Genomic DNA, 26226 nt, shown 5'->3' on the forward strand with positions numbered 1-26226 from the left:
ATTGTTCTAGGCATCTGAATTGCATCTTCAGCAGCCCTGTTGGCTGCTCTGAGGGAGCATGTGGTGGTGTGAGCAATGTTGCACCTTTCCTTGGCTGGAGTCTGAGGGAGGCTGATGCACCAGAGTTGATTGCCACTGTTTAATGGGTAGCCTTTATCTCCAGTAACCATTTTTGAAACCATTCTGGCCCCTGGAAGATCCAAGACACCTGAGGGCGACTGACGACGTAGGAGTCATGGCAGCTCCCAGGGAACCGTGCACAAACATTCAGGGTGTGCTTTCGATGGTCACACAGCAACTGCACGTTGACAGAATGGAAGCCCTTGCGGTTGATGAATGTCACGGGTTGCTATTAGGGAGTCCAGTAGTCTCATCAGTGCAGCCTATTGCTGTGAAGATTGTGAAACTCATTAACTTTGGCTATCCTCATCCAGAGCAAAGTTCACATGATGGCCCTCTTCCTGTAAAGTGCATTAGTCACCTGAATGCACTGATGTGTTATTGATTGTGAAATGCTGCAAGGTCCCTAGTTGCTTCTTGGAAAGAGCCAGAGGCAAAGCATTTGAGTGCTATTGTGACCTTCAGGACTACTGGCAAAATAGCCTCAAAACCACAACAGAGGGTCTCTCAATTCACTGCATGGCAACCTCAAGCAAGGCTAATGGAGTTGGGGTCTGCCTTCTGATCAACACCTCTTGGTGTTCAAACGTAACAGCATTGCCAAGTTTCTGCTCCTCAGACCTAGAGAACCTGATGCTGAACCACCACCACACTATCTGCTGTGGGAGTTCGCCTTTGACTCTGTCCGCATGGGATGGTATGTAAACTGCTGTCAGCATAGAAACGGGCCCTTTGGCCCAACTTGACCATGCTACCTTTTTTTCAAAATCCCTAAGCTGGTCCCAATTGCCCACATTTGGCCCATATCCTCTATACCTTTCTTACCCATGTAACTGTCTAAATGCTTTTTAAAAGACAAAATTGTACTTGTCTCTACTAATACCTCTGGCAGCTTGTTCCAGACACTCACTACCCTCTGTGTGAAAGAATTGCCCCTTTGGACCCTTTTGTATCTCTCCACTCTCTCACCATAAACCTATGCCCTCTAGCTTTAGACTCCCCTACCTTTGGGTGTGAAGACTACGCTGGATGAAATATATACCATTACAAATAACCTTGAGATGAAATATCTCAAGGCCTTGTTCATGGAGGCCAGTGACTTCACCAAGGCCAAGCTATCACCAACATGTCTCCTGTCCCATCAGAGCTCTAAACACCCTTGATCACGACTACCCAAACATCAAACATGTCTACCACTATTGCCCAGCCACACTTTGTAAATTAGACCATAAAACTGTGCTCCTGTTCTCGGCTTACAAGCAAAAACTGAAGCGGGAGAATCCAACAAGAAAGTCGTGCAATGTTGGTCTGAGGAATTGAATAATCCCCTACAGGACTGCTTCAAGTCAGTGGACTAGTCAATATTTAAGAACTCAGCAACCAACCTAAATGAGTATGCTGCTACAGTAACAAACTTAGTAAGTTCTTGGAAAACTGTATTAGAATAAGCAAGTCCGTGTGTTCCCAGCTGGAAACCATAGATGAACAGGGACACCCACTGTTTACTGAAGGCCAGTCTGAGATGTTCAAGTCGGGTGACCCTGACCTATACAAAAAAATCCAGATACCATAAATGGAAAATCATCAAAGATACCAAGAAACAGAATCAGAACAAGCAACAGCCTCAGGCTAGACGCATAAACACCCACGAAATAACAGGCTACAAGGTGAAGATGTGTAGTATCACTGAAAACAATGTACCTCTCCCTGATTGAGCTCAACGCATTTTATGCCTGTTTTGAGCAAGCGGTCAGCGAGAGAACGTCATCTGTTCCCGATGCCTCGATTGAACCTATATTTGAGGTCACCATCACAGACGTCAGATTGGCCTTCTTGAAAATTAGCCCTTGGAAAGCAACTGGCTTGGATGGTGTACCTGAGCAAGCGCTCAGATCCTGTGCGGACCAGCTGGCAGAAGTATTTGCAGACATTGTTAACCTATCTTTACTCCGATCTGAGTTCCCTACCTGCTTCAAGGTGACATCGTCAGGTAGCGTGCCTTAATGACTATCTCCTGGTGGTTCTGACATCCATCATGAAGTGCTTTGAAAGTTTAGTCATAGCATTTGATGAACTCTGGATCCACGACAGTTTGCTTATCGCCACCACAGGTCCACAGCAGATGCCATCGCCCTGGCCCTACACTCAATCCTGGATAATATGGACACTTAGTCAATAACTAGGAGTCTGACCTACAACTCAGCCTTCAACACCGTTATTCCTACGAAACTCATCTTCAGACTTCATGGCCTAGGGCTTGGCTCCTCTATGACTGGGTCTTAGACTTCCTAACCTAAAGATTACAATCAGTCAGGATAAGTAACATTACTTCCTTCACGATTATCCTCAACAGTGGTGCCCCACAAGGCTGAGTTCTCAGCCCCTTACTACAGACCTTATACACTTACGACTGCATGGCCAAATTCCACGCCAACTCTATTTTCAGGTTTGTTGATACCACTGCAGTGGGTTGGCTGAGACAATGATGAGACGGGTACAGGAAGGAGAGAATCTGGTGAAATGGTGCAATGACAATCTCTTTCAATGTTAGTAAAACAAAGGAGATAGTTACCGACTTCAGGAAACGTAGCGGGGGACATGTCCTGTCTACATCAATGGTGATGAAATGGAGATAGTCAAGAGCTTCACATTTCTAGGTTTTCAGATCACCAACAACTTGGTCCCTCTATGCTGATGCTACAGTTAAGAAAGCCCACTAATGCCTCTACTTTTTCAGGAAGCTAAGAAAATTCGGCATGTCCATTCTGACTCTCTAATTTTTACAGATGCACCATACACAAGCATCCTTTCCAGAAGTATCACTGCTCGTTATACCTCCTGCTCTGACCAAGTCTGCAAGAAACTGCAAAGGGTTGTGAACGTAGCTCAGTCCATCACGCAAATCAACCTCCCATCCATTGATTCCATTACACTTCTGGTTGCCTTGGAAAAACAGCCATGATTATCAAGGGCCCCACTCACCTGGATATATTTCCACTTCTTTCAGGAAAAAGATGCAAAGATCTCAGAACACGTACTCAAGAATATCATCCCTGTTTTGAATGGACGTATATATTAAGCTGATCTTTTCCTTCATCCTACCTGTAACTGCAACAATATATTCTGCACCGTCTCCTTTCCTTCTGCCCTATGTAGTCTATGAAAGGTATGTTTATATCTGTAGAGTATGCAAGGAACAGTACTTATCACTGTATCCTAATACATGTGACAATAAATCAAGTCAAACCTAAGTGATGTCAGATTTTGGAGCATGTGGCATATGTGGTAACAAAATGACTGGACAATTGTAGCCCTTGTCCTGTTCACTCATTGGTAGAATGGAAACTGGATGCTAGATCCTTGCAGTTGCAAGTCATCTCTGCAGTCTGGATCACTGCTCCTCAGCCACTTGATGATTATGCTCCCCCTTCCCATGTCTTACATGCAGCATCTATTGCTGGAGCTGAGTGTGTAGACACCTTTCCACTTTTTGCCTCCTGCATTCAATGACCATTCATAGAAAAGCTCCCTGGACCACTGGATCTATTCTCACTTCTAGCTCTTCCCTCAAAAGAGGTATTGAAGATCAGAATGGGTGGCATGTTGGCACAGTGGTTAGTACTGCCTCAGAGCACCAGGGCTGTGAATTCGATTTCTGTATTGGGTCACTGTCTTTGTGGAGTCTACATGTTTTTCCCGTGGCTTGTGTGTTTTTTCTGGATACTCTGCTTTACACCCACAGTCTGAAAGACATGCTGGTTAGGTGCATTGGCCATGCTAAATTCTCCCTCAATGTACCTGAACAGGTGCTGGAATGTGGCCACGAGGGGATTTTCACAGTAACTTCATTGCAGCGTTAACGAAGCCTACTTGTGACATTAATAAATAAATACAATGGTTAAAGAATGGGTAAAAAGTGCTGAATACAAAGGTGCAAACAAGAGAGCAATCCAATGGGCTTTGGCACCTTCAATTTCATTGTTCCTCATGCTGCCTAATCCGTGGGATTCTTGGACACACATAGCTGAGCTGCATTCCATTCCACAGGTGTTCTGTGGTGATGAATACTTATGAATTACATGATTTAATTAATGTGACTGAGCTCTGCAATGACTTCAACAAGGCTATTGAGGTTGGCCTCTTGAAACATGAACTCCCTGATTGAACTCATTATTGCCTGCCTAATCAGGGAGTCTTTTCTGTGTATATTACTGGGAATGTCAGTTCTGACTGCAAACCTAAGCATTTGATACACCAATGGAGCTAGTAAATAAAAGAGAATTTGGTGAAGGGACACTGGCCTCTGAAGACTTAGTTCAGTGGCGACGAAAATGAACAACCTGAAAGAACTTGCTCGCTAACAGCCTTCACGTATTAGGGGTAAGCCATTGTGAGGCATTGCATCTCTATTTGGGAAACTGGACTCCTTTGACCCTGCTGTGGAGAACTGGACCAAATATGTAGAATGCATGCATTACTTAGGGCAAATGACGTAGTGTCAGATGAAAAGCAACGGTGATTCTATAATGCCTGTTCGTGGAGTCCCAACTGGACTGCAAACAAACACTACAGCTGGCATTACCGTTGGAAAAAGCAGCAAATGGGGTATACAAATTACAAGGTATCCTGATTGAAGCAGACACCCACACCAATGCAACTGAGTTAGGGTACCACCACTTGGTGCATATAATTATATAGCTGCTCTCAGGAACAATCTGGATGCAAGTAATCCCAGGTCTGTCCGTAGGACCACTCTAACACAAGGCCAAGCTTTGGCCAGACAGATAACAATCCCTGCAGAATCTTGCACAGCAAGACATTATATATGTTTGCTGGTATTCAGAGTAAGAAGCCTTACAACACCAGGTTAAAGTCCCACAGGTTTATTTGGTAGCAAAAGCCACTAGCTTTCGGAGCGCTGCTGAGTGGGAATTCTAATCACAAACAGGACATACAAAGACACAAACTCAATTTACAGAATAATGATTGGAATGCGATTCTTTACAGCTAATCAAGTCTTAAAAGGTACAGACAATGTGAGTGGAGAAAGCGTTAAGCACGGGTTAAAGAGATGTGTATTGTCTCCAGACATTTAGTAAGATTTTGCAAGTCCAGGCAAGTTGTGGGGGTTACAAATAGTGTGACATGAACCCAAGATCCCGATTGAGGCCATATTCATGTGAATGGAACTTGGCTATCAGTCTCTGCTCAGCGACTCTGCAAGAGTATGTGTCGTGTACCTAGTGGATGGTGTTCTCACATGAGATGATGGCATCTGTGTCGATGATCAGGCATGTCTTGCAGAGGTTGCTGTGGCAGGGTTGTGTGGTGTTGTGGTCACTGTTTTCCTGAAGGCTGGGTAGTTTGCTGCAGACAATGGTCTGGTTGAAGTTGTGCGGTTGTTTGAAGGGTACATACTCATGCAACTCGGCCAATGTTGTCGACCTGATACACTGCAGGAAAGGGTGTCCCAAGGCATGGTACATTGGGGAGACCATGCAGACGCTATGACAACGGGTGAATGAACACCGCTCGACAATCACCAGGCAAGACTGTTCTCTTCCTGTTGGGGAACACTTCTGCGTTCATGGGCATTCGGCCTCTGATCTTTGGCCTTTACGACACACGGCAGCGCATAGTCACTGAGCAGAGACTGATAGCCAAGTTCCGCACGTATGAGTCGGCCTCAACTGGGATCTTGGGTTCATGTCACACTATCTGTAATCCCCACGACTTGCCTGGACCTGCAAAATCTCACTAACTGTCCTGTCTGGAGACAATACACATCTCTTTATCCTGTGCTTAACGCTCTCTCCAGTCACATTGTCTGTACCTTTAAGATTTGATTAGCTGCAAAGAATCACATTCTGATCATTATTCTGTAAATTGATTTTGTGTCTTTATATGCCCTGTTTGTGATTAGAACTCCCACTCACCTGATGAAGGGGCAGCCAGCGCTCCAAAAGCTAGTGGCTTTTGCTATCAAATAAACCTGTTGGAGTTTAACCTGGTGTTGTAAGACTTCTTGCTATGTTTACCCCAGTCCAACGCCGATATCTCCACATCATGACTACCACTGGTATTCAGAGCCAGAGCTCCAAAAGAAAGTCTCAAGACCTAGATTTAGGAAAATGACATGTAAGCCGGGGTCCAGGAGAATTCACAACCTGGCAGCTCCACCTGTATCTGACAAGGATCAATTAAACTACAAAGCAATGACTAAATCAGAACCTATTAAGATAACTGTAAGACTAAATGGACAACCAGTATTAATGAGGTCGATACAGGTGCAGCCGTATCCATAGTCAGGGAAGCAGTGTTCAATAAAATTCGTAACGGACCCCAACCCTCATCCTTAATCAAGACTTCGGCAAGACTGAGGACTGATATAGGGGAACCACTGAGTTTGTGGGTATAACCTTTCTGCCTGTTTCTCATGAAAAGCAACTGGTTAGGCTACTGTTAATGATAGTGGAAGCTCATAGCTAAGCTTAATGGGGAGAAATTGGCTGAGAGAAATCCAATTGAATTGGGCAAACATCTTTCAGTTAGAGAATGGCCGTTTGAGTGAAGTCCTCGTCAGACACTGGGAGGTTTTCCGAGAAACACTAGGCAAAATATAAGGAGCCAAAGCGATATTATATGTCGATCCGGACGTAGGCCTGATTATTTACTTAAAGGGAAGACAGAAATAGGAAGACTGGAAGGAGAAAGAATCATAAACCCTGTCCAGTTTGCAGAATGGATAGCATTGTTGGTGCCAATTTTGAAGACAGATGTTTCAGTCTGTCTTTGTGGGGACTCTAAACAAACAAACCACTATTCACAACTGGACAAATCTCCAATTTCTTGGATCAAGGATTTATATGCAAAGCTGGTAGGGGGTCTCTTATTTTTGAAATTAGATATGAGTCATACTTATTTGTAGTTATAGCTGGATGAGGATTTGCAGAAATATGCCGTGATCAATACATCCAAAGGGCCTTTATCAATACACAAGGTTTGTCTTTTGAGGTACTGTCAACCTGCACGATTTTCTGGAAAACAATGGAGAATATATTACGAGGTTTACCACAAGTGACCATTTATCTGGACAAAGTTGTCTTTACAGGTAAAACATAGGCAGACCACCTACAGAACCTGCAGGAAGTTCTTAGATGGTTTTCAACAGCCGATGTGTGCTTAAGGGAAGAAAATGCATTTTCGTGGTACTTCAAGTGATCCACGTGGGTTATGCAGTCCCATTCATGGGCTCAAGTGGTTGCCCATTCAAAATGATTGGATGTACATAGGGTGAATTCGACGAACATGATGATAATGGTAGAGAAATTTGGCGCATCATTTGTGACACATGGGATCTCAGAGGTGCTAGTTTTAGATTGGGGAAAGGGGCCTCTATCAACGTCTATCCCTGAACTAAGAGTGATAGTATCAGTAAAATATCCCAGAATCCCTATCAGTTGTGGAGCCTGAGTCAACGAAGGAGACCCTACAGACTCCTAGGGAGCATATTCCAAAAGGTTGTAGATGCCAGATGGCAGCAGACTATTGCAAGTGCTGGAGTAGACCACAACTGAACAAAGATGTAGGGACAGTCAAATGCTTGCTAGAAAAGACCAAAACTGATACCGAAGTGTACCTTGCAGGTGGCGCACGATGAGAAACAGGCAACGCAATTAAATCCTATCTTCATGACAAAGGTTGCCCCTATAATGATGGAGTTGTTAGTAAATGGACACCCATTAAAAATGGAAGTGGATATGGGTGCTGTGGTCTCCATTAGCAGACTTTTAATCATCTCCAGGCTGGTATTCAGCTCCTGCACCCAGAAAGCACAATGGCCAACCTGGCCATCTATGTAGGGAACTGTGATGATCACCACTACCACCACCTCCTCTTCCTCTCTCTCTCTCTCTTCTTCCCCCGCCGCCCCCCCCCCCCCCCGCCCAACCAACTTGCATGGTACTCACTGATTGGCCTCTCTATAGGACTCATTGAATACACACTTCTTGGGGATTGGTAATTAACTCATTAGGTGGAGTTCGTATTGTATGATCTTGCAACAGTACAGGTTCAATACAATTGCTAGGTTTGCAGGGGAACTCATGACAAAATTCCTGATGCAACTAAGAAAACTTGCAGAGTATTGCGAGTATGGCCTAGTATTACCAGTAATGCTGAGAGACTGTCTAGGTTGTGGCATAAATGATCTAGCAGCCCAAAGAAGACTTGATCAGGGATAGTCAGCATAGCTTCGTCAGAGGGATGTCATGCCTAACAAATTTGATTGAATTTTTTGAGAAGGAGACCAGGTGTGTAAATGAGGGTAGTGCAGTTGATGTAGTTTATATGGATTTCAGCAAAGCCTTTGAACAGGACCCACATGAGAGACTTAGAAAGAAGGTAAATGCACGTGTGAGATGGGTAATTTGATAAAGTGGATTCAAAATTGGCTCAGTTGTAGGAAATAAAGGGTAATAACTCTAACAGGATTAGATTGGGCAGATTAAGAAAAAATGTTCCCAATGGTGGGGGAGTCCAGAACTAGTTTGAGGATAAGAGGTAAACTTTTTAGAACTGAGGTGAGGAGAAATTTCTTCACCCAGAGAGTGGTGAATGTGTGAAAATCACGATTAAAATGAATAGCAGAGCAAGCTCAAAGGGCTAAATGGCCTACCCCTGCTTCTAGTTTCTATGTTTCTACTTTAGTAACTGGAAGCCAGTGTTCACTGGCATACCACACGGATTTGTGTTGGACCCCCTATTATTTGTCATTTGTATAAACAACATTGATGACTGTGTGGGAGGTAGGATTAGTAAGTTTGTGGAAGATACAAAGAAAGTGTATAGGTGGTTAATAGTGAGGTGGTTAATAGTGAGGTTCAATATCTTGGGCTGCAGGAAGGTTTTGACAGAATGGTCAAATGTGCAGATAAGTGGCAGATCGAATTTAACTCTAAAGTATGTGAGGTGATAGACTTTGGAAGGAGTAATTTACCAAGAAAGTATTCAACGAATGGCATGGCACTAGGGACCTTAGCATGTTTGTCCATTGACCTCTGAAAATGGAAGAGCATGTTAGTAGTGTGGTGAAAAAGGCATTTGGGGCACTTATATTTATCAGTCGAGGCATAGATTACAAAAGCAGGGAAGTCATGTTGGAGTTATATAGAAGTTTAGTGGGGTCACAGCTAAAGTGATTGTGATTGCACTGGAATCACTATCACTGTGATTGGGCATTGGAATCACAATCACGGGTGCAGAAGAATGCACCAGGATGGTGCCTGGGATGGAACTGTTTAAGTTTGAAGAGGTTGGTTCAGCTTGGGTTGTTTTTGTTGGAGCAGAGAAGACTGAGGGGCAACCTAATTAAAGTGTTTAAGATTTTGTGGGCAGTTATTCCCATTATTTGAAGAGTCAGTCACAAAGGGATATAGGTTCAAAGTGAGGGGCAGGAGGTTTAAGGGGGGATGTGAGGAGGGTGGTGACAGTCTGGAATGCACTATCTGGGAGGGTGACAGAGGTAGGTTGCCTTTAAAGTGTACCTGGATGAACACCTGGCATATCATAACATTCAAGGCTATGGATCAAGTGCTGGTAAATGGGATTAGGTGGGAGTTCAGTTTTTCGCATGCCGGTGCAGACTCAATGGGCTGAAGAGCAGAGCCAAACCTAGATTTTTAAAAAAGCCATAGAGCTAGCCTTATCTCATGAAAATATAGAGAAAGTGCCCAAGAGCCGCAAGGACCTATAGGTAACAGTGTTCTTATGCTCAGATGAGGCCCAGGTCCTTAGTTGAACATCTCATGACCATCAGTCTTGGACGACAAAAAGGCGAGTCAGCAAGGAAACCAGGAAATCCCAGCACCGGATGAGAATGAGTCCCACAGTTTAGGGAACAGCCAGCATAACAACACAGTGTATGCAGCCATGGAGCCTGCCCCAAGCAAGCTTACCAAAACAAGTGGAGCTGTAGCGCCTGTAGCGAAGGGTGAAGCCACCCCAAAACCAAATGTATCAGGTACATCAGACTAAAGTGGAGGAACTAGCACAATTAAACTGTATCACCACAGACACAAACACTGCTCCAAGTGATTAAAAATGGAGGTAGACAGGGGTAGCAATATCTTGTAGGGGCATAAGAATTTAGAAGATTACAATCAGGCATCTCTTCATTCAAGTTGAGGGACCCTAAGGCAAGATTGGCAATAGGAGTACTGTTACATGTGTTAGGGACCACTGTAACCCCAGTCACATACGGGCAACAAGCAGTTTGGCTCCCGTTGATAGTGGTGCAAGGATCCAACCTTTTGGGGAGGAGTACCAAGACGTTTTCCGGGCAGGCCTTGGAAAAATAAAGGGGGCCAAGGTAAACATTTACAGAAACCCAGACACTCAACAGATATTTTTTAAGGAATCTCCTTAAAAATACATGCTACAAGCGAAAGTAGAAATTGAATTAAAGTGATTAGAAGAGCTGAGGATAATTCAACCCATGCAATTTTCCAAGTGAGCCACTCCATTAGTCCTGCTGTTAAAGCTGGGCAGCACAATCTGCTTCTATGGTGCGTATAAAATTACAGTAAACAGAGCATCTTGTTTTGGCAAATATCTGAGGCCGCAAATAGACAACCTCTATGCAAAGTTATCCGGAGGCCAGGTTTTCTCACAGCTGGATATGAATCATGCATACCTCCAGTTAAAATTAGAAGCATCATCAAGGAAGTATATGATGGTAAACACGCACAAAGGTTCATATGAATATACTCGTCTACCTATGCACAAAACAATTCCTCCTATAGTGATGTCACTATTAGGTGTCTACGACTACATCTTGGAACATAGATCAGGGATGCAAGACGCCAACATAGACACCGAGTCATCCACCTTTGCCCACAAGCTTATTTTTGCCACTGAAAATGGGCAAAGTGGTAATGGCATTACATTTTATGGATACCTTACCAATTTTGGCAGAAGAAATTAAGATTTGCGCATGGAACAATCCCACATTGGCAAAACTAAGCCATGTAATATCAGATGAAGGAATGCAAGAATGTCCGGCACAAAACTTGAAAGAGGAAAAATTTTCGTCTTTCTCCACCGCAGATCATGAAGTGAAAACTTTTTAAAAAATTAAAGGACTCATGATAAATACTCAGCTTTGGGGGTGAGGTAAGTTAAGGACTATGTAGCAGCCACAGTAAGCATCAGACAGTGGGGGAAGGAAGTGAATCCTCTGACTTAGACGCTGTGAAGGAATGATTCATTACAGTTGCTGCTGACTGCTGAGGCCGTAGATTACATAAGCAGAGAAGTCATGTGGGAGTTGTATAGAACTTTGGTGAGGCCACAGTTAAAGTGATTTCATTGGAATCACAATCACGGGTGCAGAGGAGATTCGTCAGGATGCTGCTTGGGATGGAACAGTTTAAGTTTGAAGAGGTTGGTTGGGGTTGGGTTGTTTTGTTGGAGCAGAGAAGACTGAGGGGCAACCTAATTAAAGTGTTCAAGGTTATGTGGCAGCTGTTTCCATTATTTGAAGAGTCAGTCACAAAGGGACATAGGTTCAAGGTGAGGGGCAGGAAGTTTAAGGGGGATGTGAAGAGGGTGGTGACATTTGGAATGCACTACCTGGGAGGATGACTGTGGCCATCTAAAATGACGTTTTGTAAAGCACTCTGGGACAATTGGGCAATAAACTAAACCGACAGGCTGCAGTTTAAAGACAGTCAAACAGGCTGCAACCCTGACGAGTGAATAAACAGATATGCATCATCTCCAGGATGAGAGGGACTTTATAGTCACACTGGCTTGTTTCATCTCCAGGATGAAAGAGACTTTCTGGTCACATTGGGTTGTGTATCAGACATAAGGGCACCGTGAACCCTTATTTAGGAGGGAGGTATGTGACTTATGTGCCTTCAGCACCTACAGACATGGCCGTTGGGGACACCCCCAGAGATTGGTGTGGTAGCACCTGATTGACCTCCTATTGATCAGGGTGATCAAGTCCTGATCAAAAAGGGGCGTGAAACCAAACAGGATATAAAGGATGCTGTACAACCAGGAATCTCTCTCTCTCTCTGACCCCACGAACGAGCTACAACAATGGTGAACATTGCCAGCGACAATCAGCATGAGGAGAGCTACCACACGCAAGAAGGAAGGAAGACCAGAGCCAGAGTGCCAGACCAGACCAAAGGACCAGACTACGCAGATGACTACCGAGACTAGCGCACAGATAAAGGCCAATACCTGCTTGGGTACTTGCTAGTCATGCAAAGTTAAGTCAAGATCTTGTATTGGACTTGAATTCTAGTATTTCCTGTAAAATAATTTATTGTTGATCGGGTGGGTGATTATTGATTGTGTGGGTTTAAATAAATATTGATTCTACTAATAAGACGTCTACTCGTAGTTATTTGTCCACCATATAAGGGTTAAAACAGACTGTGCGGCAGGCAACAGTGACAGAGGCAGGTTGCCTTTAAAATGTAACTAGATGAGCAGATAGGAGTAAGCATGGGAGGGTTAAGGCTTCAGGTCTATCTGCACGAAGGTGGGAAATCAGTCAAGAGCCAGGATGAGAGGAACAGGTTTCAGGCCTACTCGTGCTGAGTGGGAAACCTTGCCATCACCAAGTGAAAACGTGAGAAGTTCAGGATTGTCAGAGAGCTCCATGAGGAGGCTAAGGCATGGTCGGCTTACATAAAGAGATTCAGTATTTTTATTGTTGCGACTAAGATTGAAGGTGACCTCATTGTCCCAGTATTCTTGAGCACAGTGGACTAAAACCTTTGGAATCCTAAGTAACATACTGCAGTCAGAGAGGCCAGCTGATGAACCATTCACAGAGTTGTGCAACTTATTGAAATGACACTTCACGCCACAGCCATTGTAAATTGCAGAGCAGAGCAGGTTTTATTTTTGAATTGATTTACCTTGCATTAAACTGATCTTTCTCTACAGCCTAGTTATGACTATAACACCACATTCCGCACTCTTCCATTTCCTTCTCTGTGAATGGTATGTTTTGTCTGTATAGCGCACAAAAAACAATGCTTTGTTAATGTTAATACATGTGACAATAAATCAAATCAAATGCATGAAAACAACTACGGCAGTGATAACTCTGGATAGGCTTGTTCACCAGATTTGGTTATCCTGAGAGAGTGGTAAGTGACAATCAGCCGTAGTTTGTGTCATGGGAATTCGAAGAATACATAGAACTGCATGGCATTCGGCATATAAAGTCTGTACAATATCACCTGGGCAACAAATGATCTAGCGGAGCAGTTTATGCAGCTGGTAAAATCTTATTCGAGGTGTCAAAAGGGGAAGGGTTGTTGACGCAAAGGAAGAGTGAACCAGTTTTTAAATATGTATCGAAACAAACAAAATGTCCCCAGCGACATTGATGATGGGAAGACCGTTGCGGATAATGTTCGATTTACTGAGGCTGGAAGAAACCAGGCGAGGACTCAACAAGGCAGATGGACCAGAAGCCAAACATGCAAAACTGAGAACTTTTCAAAAAAACAGAGTACTCCTAGCAAGAAACTATGTGCCAGGAGGCTCTTGCAGCAATACTAGCCATGACTGGACAGCTGTCCTGCAATGTGGAGATGCAAGATAAGTTGATTTGACATAGATGTATGGACAAATTACTGGCAGCACCATATCACAGAATGGAAACATCAGTCGGGTGGAAGGAAACGGGTCAGCCAAGCAGACATGGGGAGAACATGCAAACTCCGCATGGAAAGTGACCCAAATCAGGAATTGAACCCAGATCCCTGGCTCTGTGAGGCAGCAGTGCTGTGCAAAGCGTACAGTTCTTCAATAATGCACATTGTTCCTGTGGCTTGCCTTTTCCATGTGACTTCTTTGGTAGCTCCAAAGTTCTGTTAGGTCTGGTAGTTTCAGTCCTAAGAGAATAGACCTTCTCCTGTAACTAACCTTTTGCAATTATCCTGCTGTTATGGGGATGGTCACATGTGGGATGTGCCTCAGGACTAGGAGCCAGGGGATTAGAGTTGTTGAAGAATACCTGTGATGCACATTATTCAGTTGCATATTTGGTATGAATGAAATGGTAGCGTAGTGGTGCGCAGTATTTTGCAGTTGAGTATGTGGCAAGATCAAAGGTTTTTAGGGTCTTGCTTGTGAGGTGAGGTGCTTATTGCAGGTCTTGATGAGCTGTTGCCTGTATATCCAGATTATGATATGGTGACACCTAGGTATATAGAGTGGAGATCATTCTTCATTCTTTGGCCATCCGGAGTGATGTTCTGTTCCCTTTTCTCACTGGCATTGTGAAGATGGAATGTGCTATAGACGCTGTTTTACCGATGCTTGGTATTAGCATCATATCTTGCAGTAGTTGGCCAGCTTTGTAATCCAGACAGATTTAGACTGAACTTCAGTTATGCAACTTACCCTTTATATATGGTTACATCTGACTCCCATTAAAATCAGCAGGTCCAAAAGCTCTCTCTGTCTTTACCAAGTAGATGAATTTATTGATTAAACCCTGTCATCCTAAGTGGAGCACCTGGCATACAAGAAGGAGTAAACATTGACTGGATGGTACTGAGGAAACACAGCTTTACTTTGCAACCATGACTGCTGACTGGCTGAGAAACACCCAAGGAGCAGTGGAGTTCCTTAGGTTGACAACCTGAATCACAATGAGAACTCCCATTCCTTCTGGAAGATATTATAGGTACAGGTAGAAGCCAGCCCTTTTTAAAAGTAATTAAGTATTGATTAAAATTCAGAAACAAACATAAACAAAAATACATAGCCTTTTAACTATAGGATGATGAGTGAAGAGGACTTGAATAAGGGCACTATATCAGACAACCTCACATTTACTGAGGATTGAATGTGAGCCAACCAGAAATGGGTTGGAATAGTCAATTCTGGAAGTAATAAGGCATGGTTGTGAATTTCAGCATGACTGGAATTTGGCTGCATTATAAAGGCGGAATAGGGCAATCCCTTTTAAAATGGTCCTAGAATTTGCTAGGAAGCTTATCCAAAGCAATCTATGACAACAAGGTTATGAGTAACTTATTTCAGCATCAGACAGTTGCCATCTTGGTGTTTATGTGAGCAATAATGCAAATCTCAACCCTGTTCCTGTATGCATTAATTTATTTTTCCTTCAATCGCTCATTTTTGCATAGTTTACTGTGCCAGAATAATATGTTACGTTCCCGTTTTGCGGATTTTGGTGCCAGATGAGGAACAAGTAACAGATTCAGTATTCATTTAGGATGTTCATACCCCCCCTCAACTGAGCTTTCTGCTCCTCTGACTCTAGGTCTTTTGCATTCAGCCTTCCTTAAATCAGCAAGCAACCTCTGCTACTTTCTGCTTAAACCTGTTAGCTCTTTACCTTTTCCTTCTCCTTTAAGGCTATAAACCCATTTCTTTGATGAAATTGGGTCACCTCTTCTAATGTTTCCTCTTTTGACTCAGCATCTACCATGTCTGAAAAGCCTTGGACATTTTCGCAATTGTACAAATGGTATATAAACAAGTTGTAGTTATTGAAATGTGCTGAAATAAAATTTTCTTTTTTTTAGTGGGATTCATCTTGTTGTTCCAATTGCGACTAAGTAAGTCACAGCATTGCTCAATAATCTATTTCCTAAGAAGTTGCAACCTATTAAGCAATTAACTGAAAAAATGTAGCTAATTTTTAAAAAGTTGAATCACTGAATTTTTTCAAAAGCATTGGTTTCAGCCAATGTTGTATTTATGAGGGAGCATTTCATGGAACTAAAATTGATTAAACTTCTTAAATCTTTGCCACGTGGCTGGACTTTATATTAACTGCCACTATACTTTCATTCCCAAATGCTTAACTATTACACTGATATTTTGTTCTGGAATATATTGCAAGTTTTATTTCAGCATAGTTTATTTTCTATTTTTAGGCAATACTTCTCCAGTTCTTGTCTGTTATTTCACAAACTGGGCACAATACAGGTCTGGGATTGCTCGATACACACCTGATAAAATCGATCCTTTTATGTGCACCCATTTGATTTATGCATTTGCCAGCATGAATGAAAAACATGAAATTATTACGTTTGAATGGAATGATGAAACTCTTTACAAATCATTCAATGATTTAAAACTAAAGTGAGTAGAAATACACTTCTCAACTGTTCTTAAGATTTTCTTAGTGTGTGGTTCATTTTCATGTTAAATATTTCCATGTTTCACAACTTTCCTGTTATGTTGGCCAAGAAGCCCATGTGGGATCTTTTGATTTATCCACCCACTCCCCCCGCACCCGCCCATCCCATGGCCTTCATGAAGTACAAGCTCCCTTATTGAACAAGTGGAAGTTTGTCCAATAGGAAACGTTCAGTGGGGGCTTTTAAACCTATTACTTTACCCAGACTATTGTCATAGATCCTGAGATGTTGAACTACCTAGCCACGAGTCACAGGAACAACCTCTTGGTACACAATAAAGGGTATTTGGTGATGGGAAATTGGGACTTGATTGAATTACTACATTGGCGATGAGGAACACCACCTCTCTCCTTCGGACAACCTCCGTAAATCAAGAAACTTTGCCAGTAAGATAATGCCATTATACCTCTTGAACCTCATGACATGCATGGGGAATACTGAGCACATTCATTACTTCTTCCATGCTAGCAACATTGGAGGAGATGAAAAACAAAAGGTGATGTTGTTATCAGCATGCAAGGCCCCTACTTTCAAGCGTGACAGAAAGTCCAACCTATCTGAATGCCCCTAAGGTATCATAAAACCTGTCCAGTTTGTGGAATGGACAGCCCTGGTGGTGCCTATTAGGAAGCCAGATGGTTCAGTTCGTCTTCATGGGGACTTTAAGCAAACAATAAACTGCTCTTTACAACTGGACAAGTACCTGATTTCTCTGGATCGGAGATTTATATACAAAGCTAGCAAGGAGACTCTTACTTTTGAAATTAGATATGCGTCATGCTTATTTGAAGTTGTAGCTGGATGAAGATTCACAGAAATATGCCATGATCAATACATAAAGGGCTTCCATCAATACACCAGGTTATCTTTTGGGGTATTGTCAGTCTGAGATTTTCTAGAACACAATGGGGAATATGTTACAAGATATACCACTGGTGACCATTTACCTGAACGACGTATTTATTACAAGTAAAATAAAGGCAGAACTCCTTCAGAACCTGGAGGAAGTCAGTTCCTGACCTTAGGGTCAGGAATGGATGTTGCAGGTCCCGGGGTACAAATGCTTTAGTCGGAGTAGAGAAGGAGGTAGAAGGGGGGGGTGGGGTAGCATTATTGGTCAAGGACTGTATTACAGTGTCAGAGAGGAAGTTTGATGAGGACTTGTCTGTTGAGGTAGTATGGGCGGAGATTAGAAATAGGAGAGGAGAGGTCACCCTGCTGGGAGTCTTTTATAGACCTCCAAAAAGTTCTAGAGAGGTTGAGGAAAGGATTGCGGAGACGATCCTGGTTAGGAGTGAAAGTAATAGGGTAATTGTTATGGGGGCTTTAACTTTACTAATATTGATTGGAATTGCTATAGCTCTAGCTCGTTAGAGGGGTCAGTTTTTGCTCAAAGTGTGCAGGAAGGTTTTTTGACTCAGTATGTTGATAGGCCAACTAGAGGTGAGGCTATATTGGATTTGGTGCTGGGTAATGAGCCAGACCAGGTGCTAGACTTGGAAGTTGGTGTGCATTTTGGTGATAGTGACCACAATTCAGTTACGTTCACCTTAGTGATGGATAGGGATAGGCATGAACCTCGGGTCAGTAGTTTTAGCTGGGGGAAGGGTAATTATGAGGCTATTAGGAGAGAATTAGGAAGCATAGGTTGGACTAGGAGATTACAGGGACTGGGAACGTCCGAAATGTGGAATTTTTTCAAGGAACAGCTACTGCGGGTCTGCAATAGGTATGTCCCTGTCAGGCAAGGAGGATTTGGTAGGGCTAGGGAACCGTGGTGTACTAAAAAAGTTGATTCGTTGGTTAGGAAGAAAAAGGAAGCTTATGTTCGGATGAGGCTTGAGGGCTCAGGTAGTGCATTAGAAAGCTTTAGATTGGCTAGGAGGGAGTTGAAGAGGGAGTTAAGAAAGGCTAAAAGAGGACATGAGATGACTTTGGCTGATAGGATTAAGGAGAATCCTAAGGCGTTCTATAGGTATGTCAAGAACAGAAGGTTGGTTAGGGCAAGATTAGGGCCAGTTATAGACAGTAGAGGGAAGTTGTGTGTGGAACCGGAAGAGATTGGAGAGGCATTGAACCAATATTTCTCTTCGGTGTTCACTCAGGGGGACATGAATGTAGCTGTGGAGGACACTGGGGTGCAGGGGTGTAAAATAGAAAGTATTGCAGTTGAAACCGGGGATGTGCTGGATATACTAGAGGGCTTGAAAATAGATAAGTCCCCTGGTCCGGATGGGATTTACCCTAGGATTCTCTGGGAGGCTAGAGAGGTGATTGCAGAGCCTCTGGCTCTGATCTTTAGGTCATCGTTGGTCTCTGGTACAGTACCGGAAGATTGGAGGACAGCGAATTTTGTCCCATTGTTTAAGAAGGGGAACAGAGACTTCCCCGGGAATTATAGACCGGTGAGTCTTACTTCTGTTGTGGGCAAGGTTTTAGAAAGAATTATTAGGGATAGGATTTATAGTTATTTGGAGAGTAATGAATTGATTAGAGACAGTCAGCATGGCTTTGTAGCAGGTAGGTCGTGCCTTACTAACCTTATTGAGTTCTTTGAGAAAGTGACCAAAGAGGTGGATAGGGGTAAGGCAGTTGATGTGGTATATATGGATTTTAGTAAGGCGTTTGATAAGGTTCACCATGGTGGGCTTCTGCAGAAAATGCAGATGTATGGGATTGGGGGTAATCTAGGTACTTGGATCAGGAATTGGCTGGCAGATAGGAGACAGAGGGTGGTGGTTGATGGTGAATATTCGTCATGGAGTTCGGTTACGAGCGGTGTGCCTCAGGGATCTGTTCTGGGGCCACTGCTGTTTGTAATTTTTATTAATGATCTGGATGAGGGTATAGTTGGGTGGATTAGTAAGTTTGCTGATGACACCAAAGTCGGTGGTGTGGTAGATTGTGAGGAAGGGTGTCATAGTTTGCAGGGTGACTTAGACAGGTTGCAGAGCTGGGCCGCGAGGTGGCGGATGGAGTTTAATGTGGAGAAGTGTGAGGTAATTCATTTCGGTAGGAGTAACAGATGTGTTCAGTATAGGGCTAACGGGAGGACTTTGAATAGTGTGGAGGAGCAGAGGGATCTAGGTGTATGTGTACATAGATCCCTGAAGGTTGGGAATCAAGTAGATAAGGTAGTTAAGAAGGCATACGGTGTCTTGGCATTTATTGGTAGGGGGATTGAATTTAGGAGTCGCAGCGTCATGTTGCAACTGTACACAACTCTGGTGCAGCCGTACTTGGAGTACTGTGTGCAGTTCTGGTCCCCACATTACAGGAAGGACGTTGAGGCTTTGGAGAGGGTGCAGAGGAGGTTTACCAGGATGTTGCCTGGTATGGAGGGGAGGTCATATGAGGAGAGACTGAGGGATTTGGGGTTGTTTTCGCTGGAAAGAAGGAGGCTAAGAGGGGATCTTATTGAAACATATAAGATGATTAGAGGTTTAGATAGGGTGGATAGTGATAGCCTTTTTCCTCGGATGGAGAATGCTAGCACGAGGGGGCATGGCTTTAAATTAAGGAGTGGTAGTTATAGGACGGATGTCAGGGGTAGGTTCTTTACCCAGAGGGTGGTGAGGGATTGGAATGCCCTGCCTGCTGTGGTTGTAAATGCGCCTAGTTTGGGGGCGTTTAAGAGATCTATGGATAGGTTTATGGACGAAAAGGGATTGGTTTAGATTAGTGGGTCAGTGTTTTTTTTTAAAAAAACTGGTCGGCGCAACACCGTGGGCCGAAGGGCCTGTTCTGCGCTGTAATGTTCTATGTTCTATGAAGTCGGTTTTCAGATGGTTTTCAACAGCCAGTGTGCACTTAGGAGGGCAAAATGTGTTTTCTTTGTTACAAAGTGGACAAAGCAGGACTACACCTTTGGAGGACTGGGTGTGGGTGATTAAAGATCCACGGCTCTTACATCAATCCATGAAGACAGTCATTTTTGGGACTGTTGATGTTCTATGGGAAATTCATACTGAACCAGACCTGCACCTTCGTTCCTCTGCATCAACTGCTAAAAAAGAAACAAGCTTGGGAATGGTCCACCCATCAAGAACTTGCTTTTAAGAAAGTAAAATAACAGCTGTCATTGGAGAATGTCATAGCACATTATGACCCCTGAAAAGAGCAGCTGCTCATCTGTGATGTGTCTCTATATGGCATTGGAGCAGTTTTAGAACATAGGGTGTCACAGTGGAGAGAAACAGACAATAGCTTAATCCTCCAGGACCTTTGCTACGACAGAAAGAAAGTACATCCATATTGAAAAAGAAAGTTTGGTGTTAATATTTGGAGTGAAGAAATTTCACCAATATCTATATGGCTGAAAATTGTCACCAATTACAAGCTGCTGCTAGGACTCCTGAAACAGGACAAGGCAATGCTACCAATAACATCGGCTCGGATCTAGCTGCGGGCATTACTATTAGCTGATTACCACTATCTGTTGGAGCATCTGCCGGGAAGTCGAGCAGCAAATGCAAATGCCTTGAATAGGCTATGTCTACCGTACACCCTACCAATGGTGCCCAGAGTGAAAGAGATGATAGTGACTATGAATTTTCTGGATGCCCTTCCTGTGGCTGCACATAATATACACCTCTGGACACAAAAGGGCCCCGTACTCACAAAAGTGAAACACTTGGTACTTGGTGGGGAAGCAGGAAAGCCAGTCCAACCCCGATTCCACTCCAATATGGGAGTAGAAGGCAGCAGCTCATGGCAGAAGATGGAATACTGCTATGGGGGCATGAGTGGCAGTCTCAAGTCAGGGTTGCTGTGGACTATATCATACTAGCTGAATTACATCCTGGCCACCCAGGAGTGTCCAAAATGAAGATGGTGACTGGATATAACGGCGCAAGTAGGTCAGTGCCAGGAGGGACATGGGTTATGCAGGTCCATTCATGGACTCGATGTTCTTGGTCATAATGGATGCCCATTCAACATTGTTGGACGTACATAGGGTGAATTCTGCAAACATGACGATAATGGTAGAAAAACTTTGCACCTCATTTCCGACACGGCATCCCAGAGGTGCTCATCTCTGTATATTATGTGCAGCTACAGGAAGGGCATCCAGAAAATTCATAGTCACTACCGGCTTTTGCCAACCAGGAGTTCACCCAATTCATGATGTTAAATGGGGTTTAACATATTAGGACAACACCATACCATCTAGTGTCAAACAAGTTTGCGGAAAGTGCATTCCAGACTTTAAAAGCTGGGTTCAAAAAACAGCCAGCAGCACCAATAGAACCAAACACTCCTGTTGGTTATTCAATGACATGGCACTGTGGGAATAGCACCCACAAAATTACTCATGGGCAAATGACTCTGCACCAGATTAAGTCTACTATTCCCAAACCTCGGGTGGAAGGGGAAGGTGGAAAGGCAACAAGAAGCCCAATGCAGTGGTCACGACAATAGTCCCTGGGAAAGGCAATTGGAGACTGCAGATAAAGTCTGGGTGAAGAATAATGCAAATGGTCAGCATGGTTACCTGGAGCAGTTACAGAATACATGTGGGAGAGATCCTCCTGAAAAAACACCTAGATCAGATATAGGCCTCAAATTCCCAGTCTGTCCCAGAGCTGACTTGGCCCAGCAGGCCCAGAACTGAGGAGAGTCCTCCCAGAATCCAAAATGGACACTGTAGATGAAGCTACGGCACCTCTCTGCCACCCGAGGAAGGGGTAAAATAGAAATTTGGTGCTCATTAAAGAGACAAGAGCCAATCAGGTACACTGACTGCCCACCCCCAACATCGGATATTGAGTTAGAAGGTTTGGACCTCCACTGAATCATGGAAAGAGATCTATGACCTGCTTGAACCACTGAGGTTCCTCAAACTTGTCAGGGGTGGGGATGTGATGACTTCAATGAGGCCATTGATGTGGCTTCTTGGAAAATGGACTCCCTGATTGAGCTCATTGCCTGTCCGATTTAGGGAGTCTTTCCTGTACATATAACTGGGAGTGTCAGGTCTCCTGGCATTTCAGATGCTGACATAGAATCTGTCGCACTCTATGAACTGTAATAGAACTTGTAAATAAAAGGGAATTTGGTGAAGGGATACTGGCTTCTGCAGATTTATTCCACCCCTCCACCAACAACCACCACTGCTGCTCCCCCCCGCCCCACACACACACACCCACCCACACACATCACCACCACTACCACCCTCTGACCCTGAGGAGCCTTGCTGGTTTACCATCCCTCACTTGAGACCCTTTGGTTTCCCCCTCATTCTTGCTGCTACCCTCTTTCCATTGTAACTCTGGTGCCCTGTGGCTTGCTGTGCACTTGCCTCCAAACTCCCTTCAAAGTGTACCTCACCATATTTCCATTTTTAAAAAACCATTTTGATGTCATGGTGTTGTCAGCAGACTTTTGAGCATGGGTGATTGATTGCTGTGGGGAGTGAAGAGGTGTGTCCTTCAGTTTGTGTCCTGAAGTCAGTGACCAGCTCCTTCATTTTGCTAACATTGAGGGAGATATTGTTGTTTTTGCACAATGCCACTAAGCTCTCTATCTCTTTCCTGTCATTGTTTGTGATCCAACCCGCAATGGTGATGTCATCAGCAAATTTTAAATGGAATTAGAACCAATTTTGTCCACACAGTCATAAGTGTATGAGCATTGTAGGAGACTGATGAGTATATAGCCTTGTGGGGCACAGGTGCTGAGGATTATGGTGGAGGAAATGCTGTCACCTATCTTTAGTGATCCCTTCTGTGGGTCAGGATCCAATTTCGGGCATGGGCGCAGGGCTTTGGGTGTGTCTTAAGTCTTGAATTTGGAGGTGAACTTGGTTGGAATTATGGTATTGAAGGTGAAGCTATAATCAATAAACAGGAGTCTGATGCAGGTGTCATTTCAAGGATGAGTGTAGGGCCAGGGAGATGGGGTCTGCTGTGGACCGGTTGCAAAGGGAGGCAAATTGCATTAGATCAAGGCATTCTGGGAGGCTGGAGTTGATATGTGTCATGATTAACTTCTTGAAGCAATTCATGATGATAATGTCAGGGCCAGCAGGCAGTAGCTGATAAAACATGGTGCTTGATTATTTGGTATCGGGATGTTAGTGGCCTTCTTGAAGCAGGTGGGAACCTTAGATCAGAGTAAGGAAAAATTAAAGAAGTTCCCTGCATTGCATCAAAAGATTACACCTATGCTCTTCAACTCACGGATTATCTGAAGTGATGGCAATAGAACGGTATTCACAAGTGCTGAGTTTCAAAGCTGCACCACTCAACAATATTAGAACTATGCCTTAACACAGAGTAGTTCAAACTTTCAGGTTTGGTCCATAAAAATGTCAGGAGGAACTTTAGAAAGCAGAGTGTTCCGATTCCTCCTTGGCTTTCGTACCAGTTCAAGGCAATAACGGGAGTTTCACAAGCGGAGCAGCTAATGAAGCATGATCTCAGAATAAGCCTCATGTTTCAAAATTTGCTGGGAGGGTAGAGACCAGCAAGAGTAAACAGAAAGCAAGCCGCAAGGCATTAGAAAAGGTACCAGGTCTCACTGAATCCAGGGTGAGGTAGTGAAATGCACGCAAAATTGGCTTGATGACAGAAGACAGTTTGGTTGTAAAGAGTTATTTTTTCAAACTGGAGGCCTGTGACCAGCAGTGTGCCTCGAATCGATGCTGGGCCAACTGTTATTTGGCATTTACGTTAATGATTTGGATGAGAATTTAGGAGGCATGATTAGTAAGCTTGCAGATGACACCAAGATTGGTGGCATAGTGGACCGTGAAGAAAGTTATCTAGGATTGCAATGGAATTTTGATCAATTAGCCCAGTGGGCTGATGAATGACAGAGATAAATGCGAGGTGATGCACTTTAGTAGATCGAACCAGGGCAGGACTTAGTTAATGGTGGGGGAGGAGGAGCATTTGAAGAACCTTGAACAGACCCTCAGGAACATGACCCACAAGTAAAGAAAGAGAAATGTGAATTCTTTAAAGATTCAATTGAGTACTTGGGCCACACCATTGGTAATGAGGGACTACACAAGAAACCCAAGAAAATGAAGGCCATTATGTAAGTCCGCAGATCAGAGAATGTTTCACAGTTATGATAATTCCTGGGATTGATAAATTATTATGGCAAATTTGTGCCAGATTTGGCCACCGTGCTGAAACCTTTACACCATCTACAGTGTAAAGGCAGATGAAACCTGGAGTGTGAAGAGGCTTAGTGAGTGATAAAACATGCTTTACAAAGGTCAGAAATGTGAGTACATTTCAATCCAAGTTGTCATTGTAATTAGCCTGTGATGCCTCGCCTTATGGGCTTGCTGCTATATTGTAACATGTCCAATGGAGAAGAAAGGCCCATCACCTGTGCATTAGTCTTTGACGAAATCAGAGGAAAAGTATGTCTGGGTCGAGAAGGAGGAGTTAAGTATTTTGTTTGGGTGAAGAAATTCTCTCTTTCTATACAGCCAGCATTTTGTGCTGTTAACTAATCATAGGCCCCTGACCACCATCTTTGGGCCATAAACAGGAATACCATCCGTAGCAGCAGCTCGGTTACAATGATGGGCACTATTTTTGGCAGCATATGAGGTACAGCATAGACAATCTGAGCAGCATGTGGTAACGCTGATGCATTTACAAGGCTGCCTCTCCCTGAACATTTGAAAATTATGTATTTTCACCTCGATGATAAAGTACCTATAACAGCACCCCAGGATCGAAATGCCATAAGAAACAACCCAATCTTCAGTCAATGGATTTAGTCTTATGAGGGAAGATTATTCATAAGAGTCAGCCTGATTTGAGTTATTACCTGTCAAGGAGGTGGCAGTTGTCCGTAACAAACTTGTCTTTTGTGGGGAATGAGAGTGGTCATTCCTCCCAACATTCTGTAGGAAGGTGCTGAATCAGGTGCACCAAGGGCACCCAGGTGCGGTGCAAATGGAAGATTGTCAGGAGCTACTTTTGGTGGCCAAATGTTGACTATCAGACTGAGGATAAGAAGGCAGGTGATTATGAATCCTGTGCCCTAGTGCAGGAAGTACCACCACGCCAGTCCACCATGAGAATGACAAGAAGCTCCTTGACAAAGGATCCATGTAGAACTTGCAGGTCCAGTAGAAGGAAAAATACCGACTTGAAATGGCCATAAGTAGCAGTTATGAAGTCAGTGTCAGCAGAGATGACTAGAGCAACTGGACAAGTTGTTTGCTCACTTTGGAAGCCCTGATCAAATAGTGAGCGTCAACAGCCCACAATTTGTGGATAAGGAATTGATGGACTATCTCGACCACCAAGGAGTTCATCAGGTGAAGTCAACTCTATATCACCCTGCCACAAATGGCCAGGCCAAAAGGCTTGTCCAAACCTTAAACTAGATTTCCCAACTTGGAAGGCAGGTGAATCGATTTTTCAGCACATCTCATACACCCCTCATGCAACGACCCAGGTTTCCCTGGCATCCTTGATACTTGGTCACAAATTGAGGACACTTTTGACCTGATGTGGCCAGAGGAGACGCGAAATGTGATAACAAAGAACCAAGAGAGTAGATGACCCAAAAAGAGGGAAGACAAGGAAGCTCAGGAAGGCAAGAAACTACATGGCGGGGGTAAAATGAGTTCCTGCAGCAGTGGTGGCCCAGACGGATCCAATGTCATATACTGTTCAGACCCAGGACAAACGGGTCTGGAAAAGACACACAGATCAGCTGGCGGCTGCTCCACATCAAAGCAGGGAAGTCTTCCCTGACATGGTATTTTTGTGTTCCTGAAAGGGAGGGAATCCTGAACAGAGGAAATGTTGGTAGAAGCTATGGCTGACAGTAACCAGGTTAGAAAGGAAGATCGAGAGCTTCTGAAAATGTAGGGAAGCACACTCAAGAGGAGCCAGGTGGCAATGAGACGGTCGTT

At 43.8% G+C, this 26226-nt stretch overlaps 1 protein-coding gene across 1 annotated transcript in view; it reads left to right on the plus strand.

Moving 5' to 3' along the window:
* Positions 1 to 1815: 1815 nt before the first annotated feature.
* LOC145356759 (chitinase-3-like protein 1) overlaps positions 1816 to 26226 on the plus strand; it is a 51909-nt gene continuing 27498 nt past the window's right edge. Inside the window, exons 1-3 of the mRNA XM_080209626.1 lie at positions 1816 to 2110; positions 15714 to 15746; positions 16068 to 16275. Of these exons, the coding sequence (XP_080065752.1) occupies positions 1816 to 2110; positions 15714 to 15746; positions 16068 to 16275 (536 nt within the window). The remainder of the gene's footprint in view (positions 2111 to 15713; positions 15747 to 16067; positions 16276 to 26226) is intronic.

The sequence above is a fragment of the Carcharhinus amblyrhynchos genome, chromosome 22, assembly GCF_965287045.1.
Source record: "Carcharhinus amblyrhynchos chromosome 22, sCarAmb.v2.hapA, whole genome shotgun sequence".
Taxonomy (NCBI): Eukaryota; Metazoa; Chordata; class Chondrichthyes; order Carcharhiniformes; family Carcharhinidae; genus Carcharhinus; species Carcharhinus amblyrhynchos.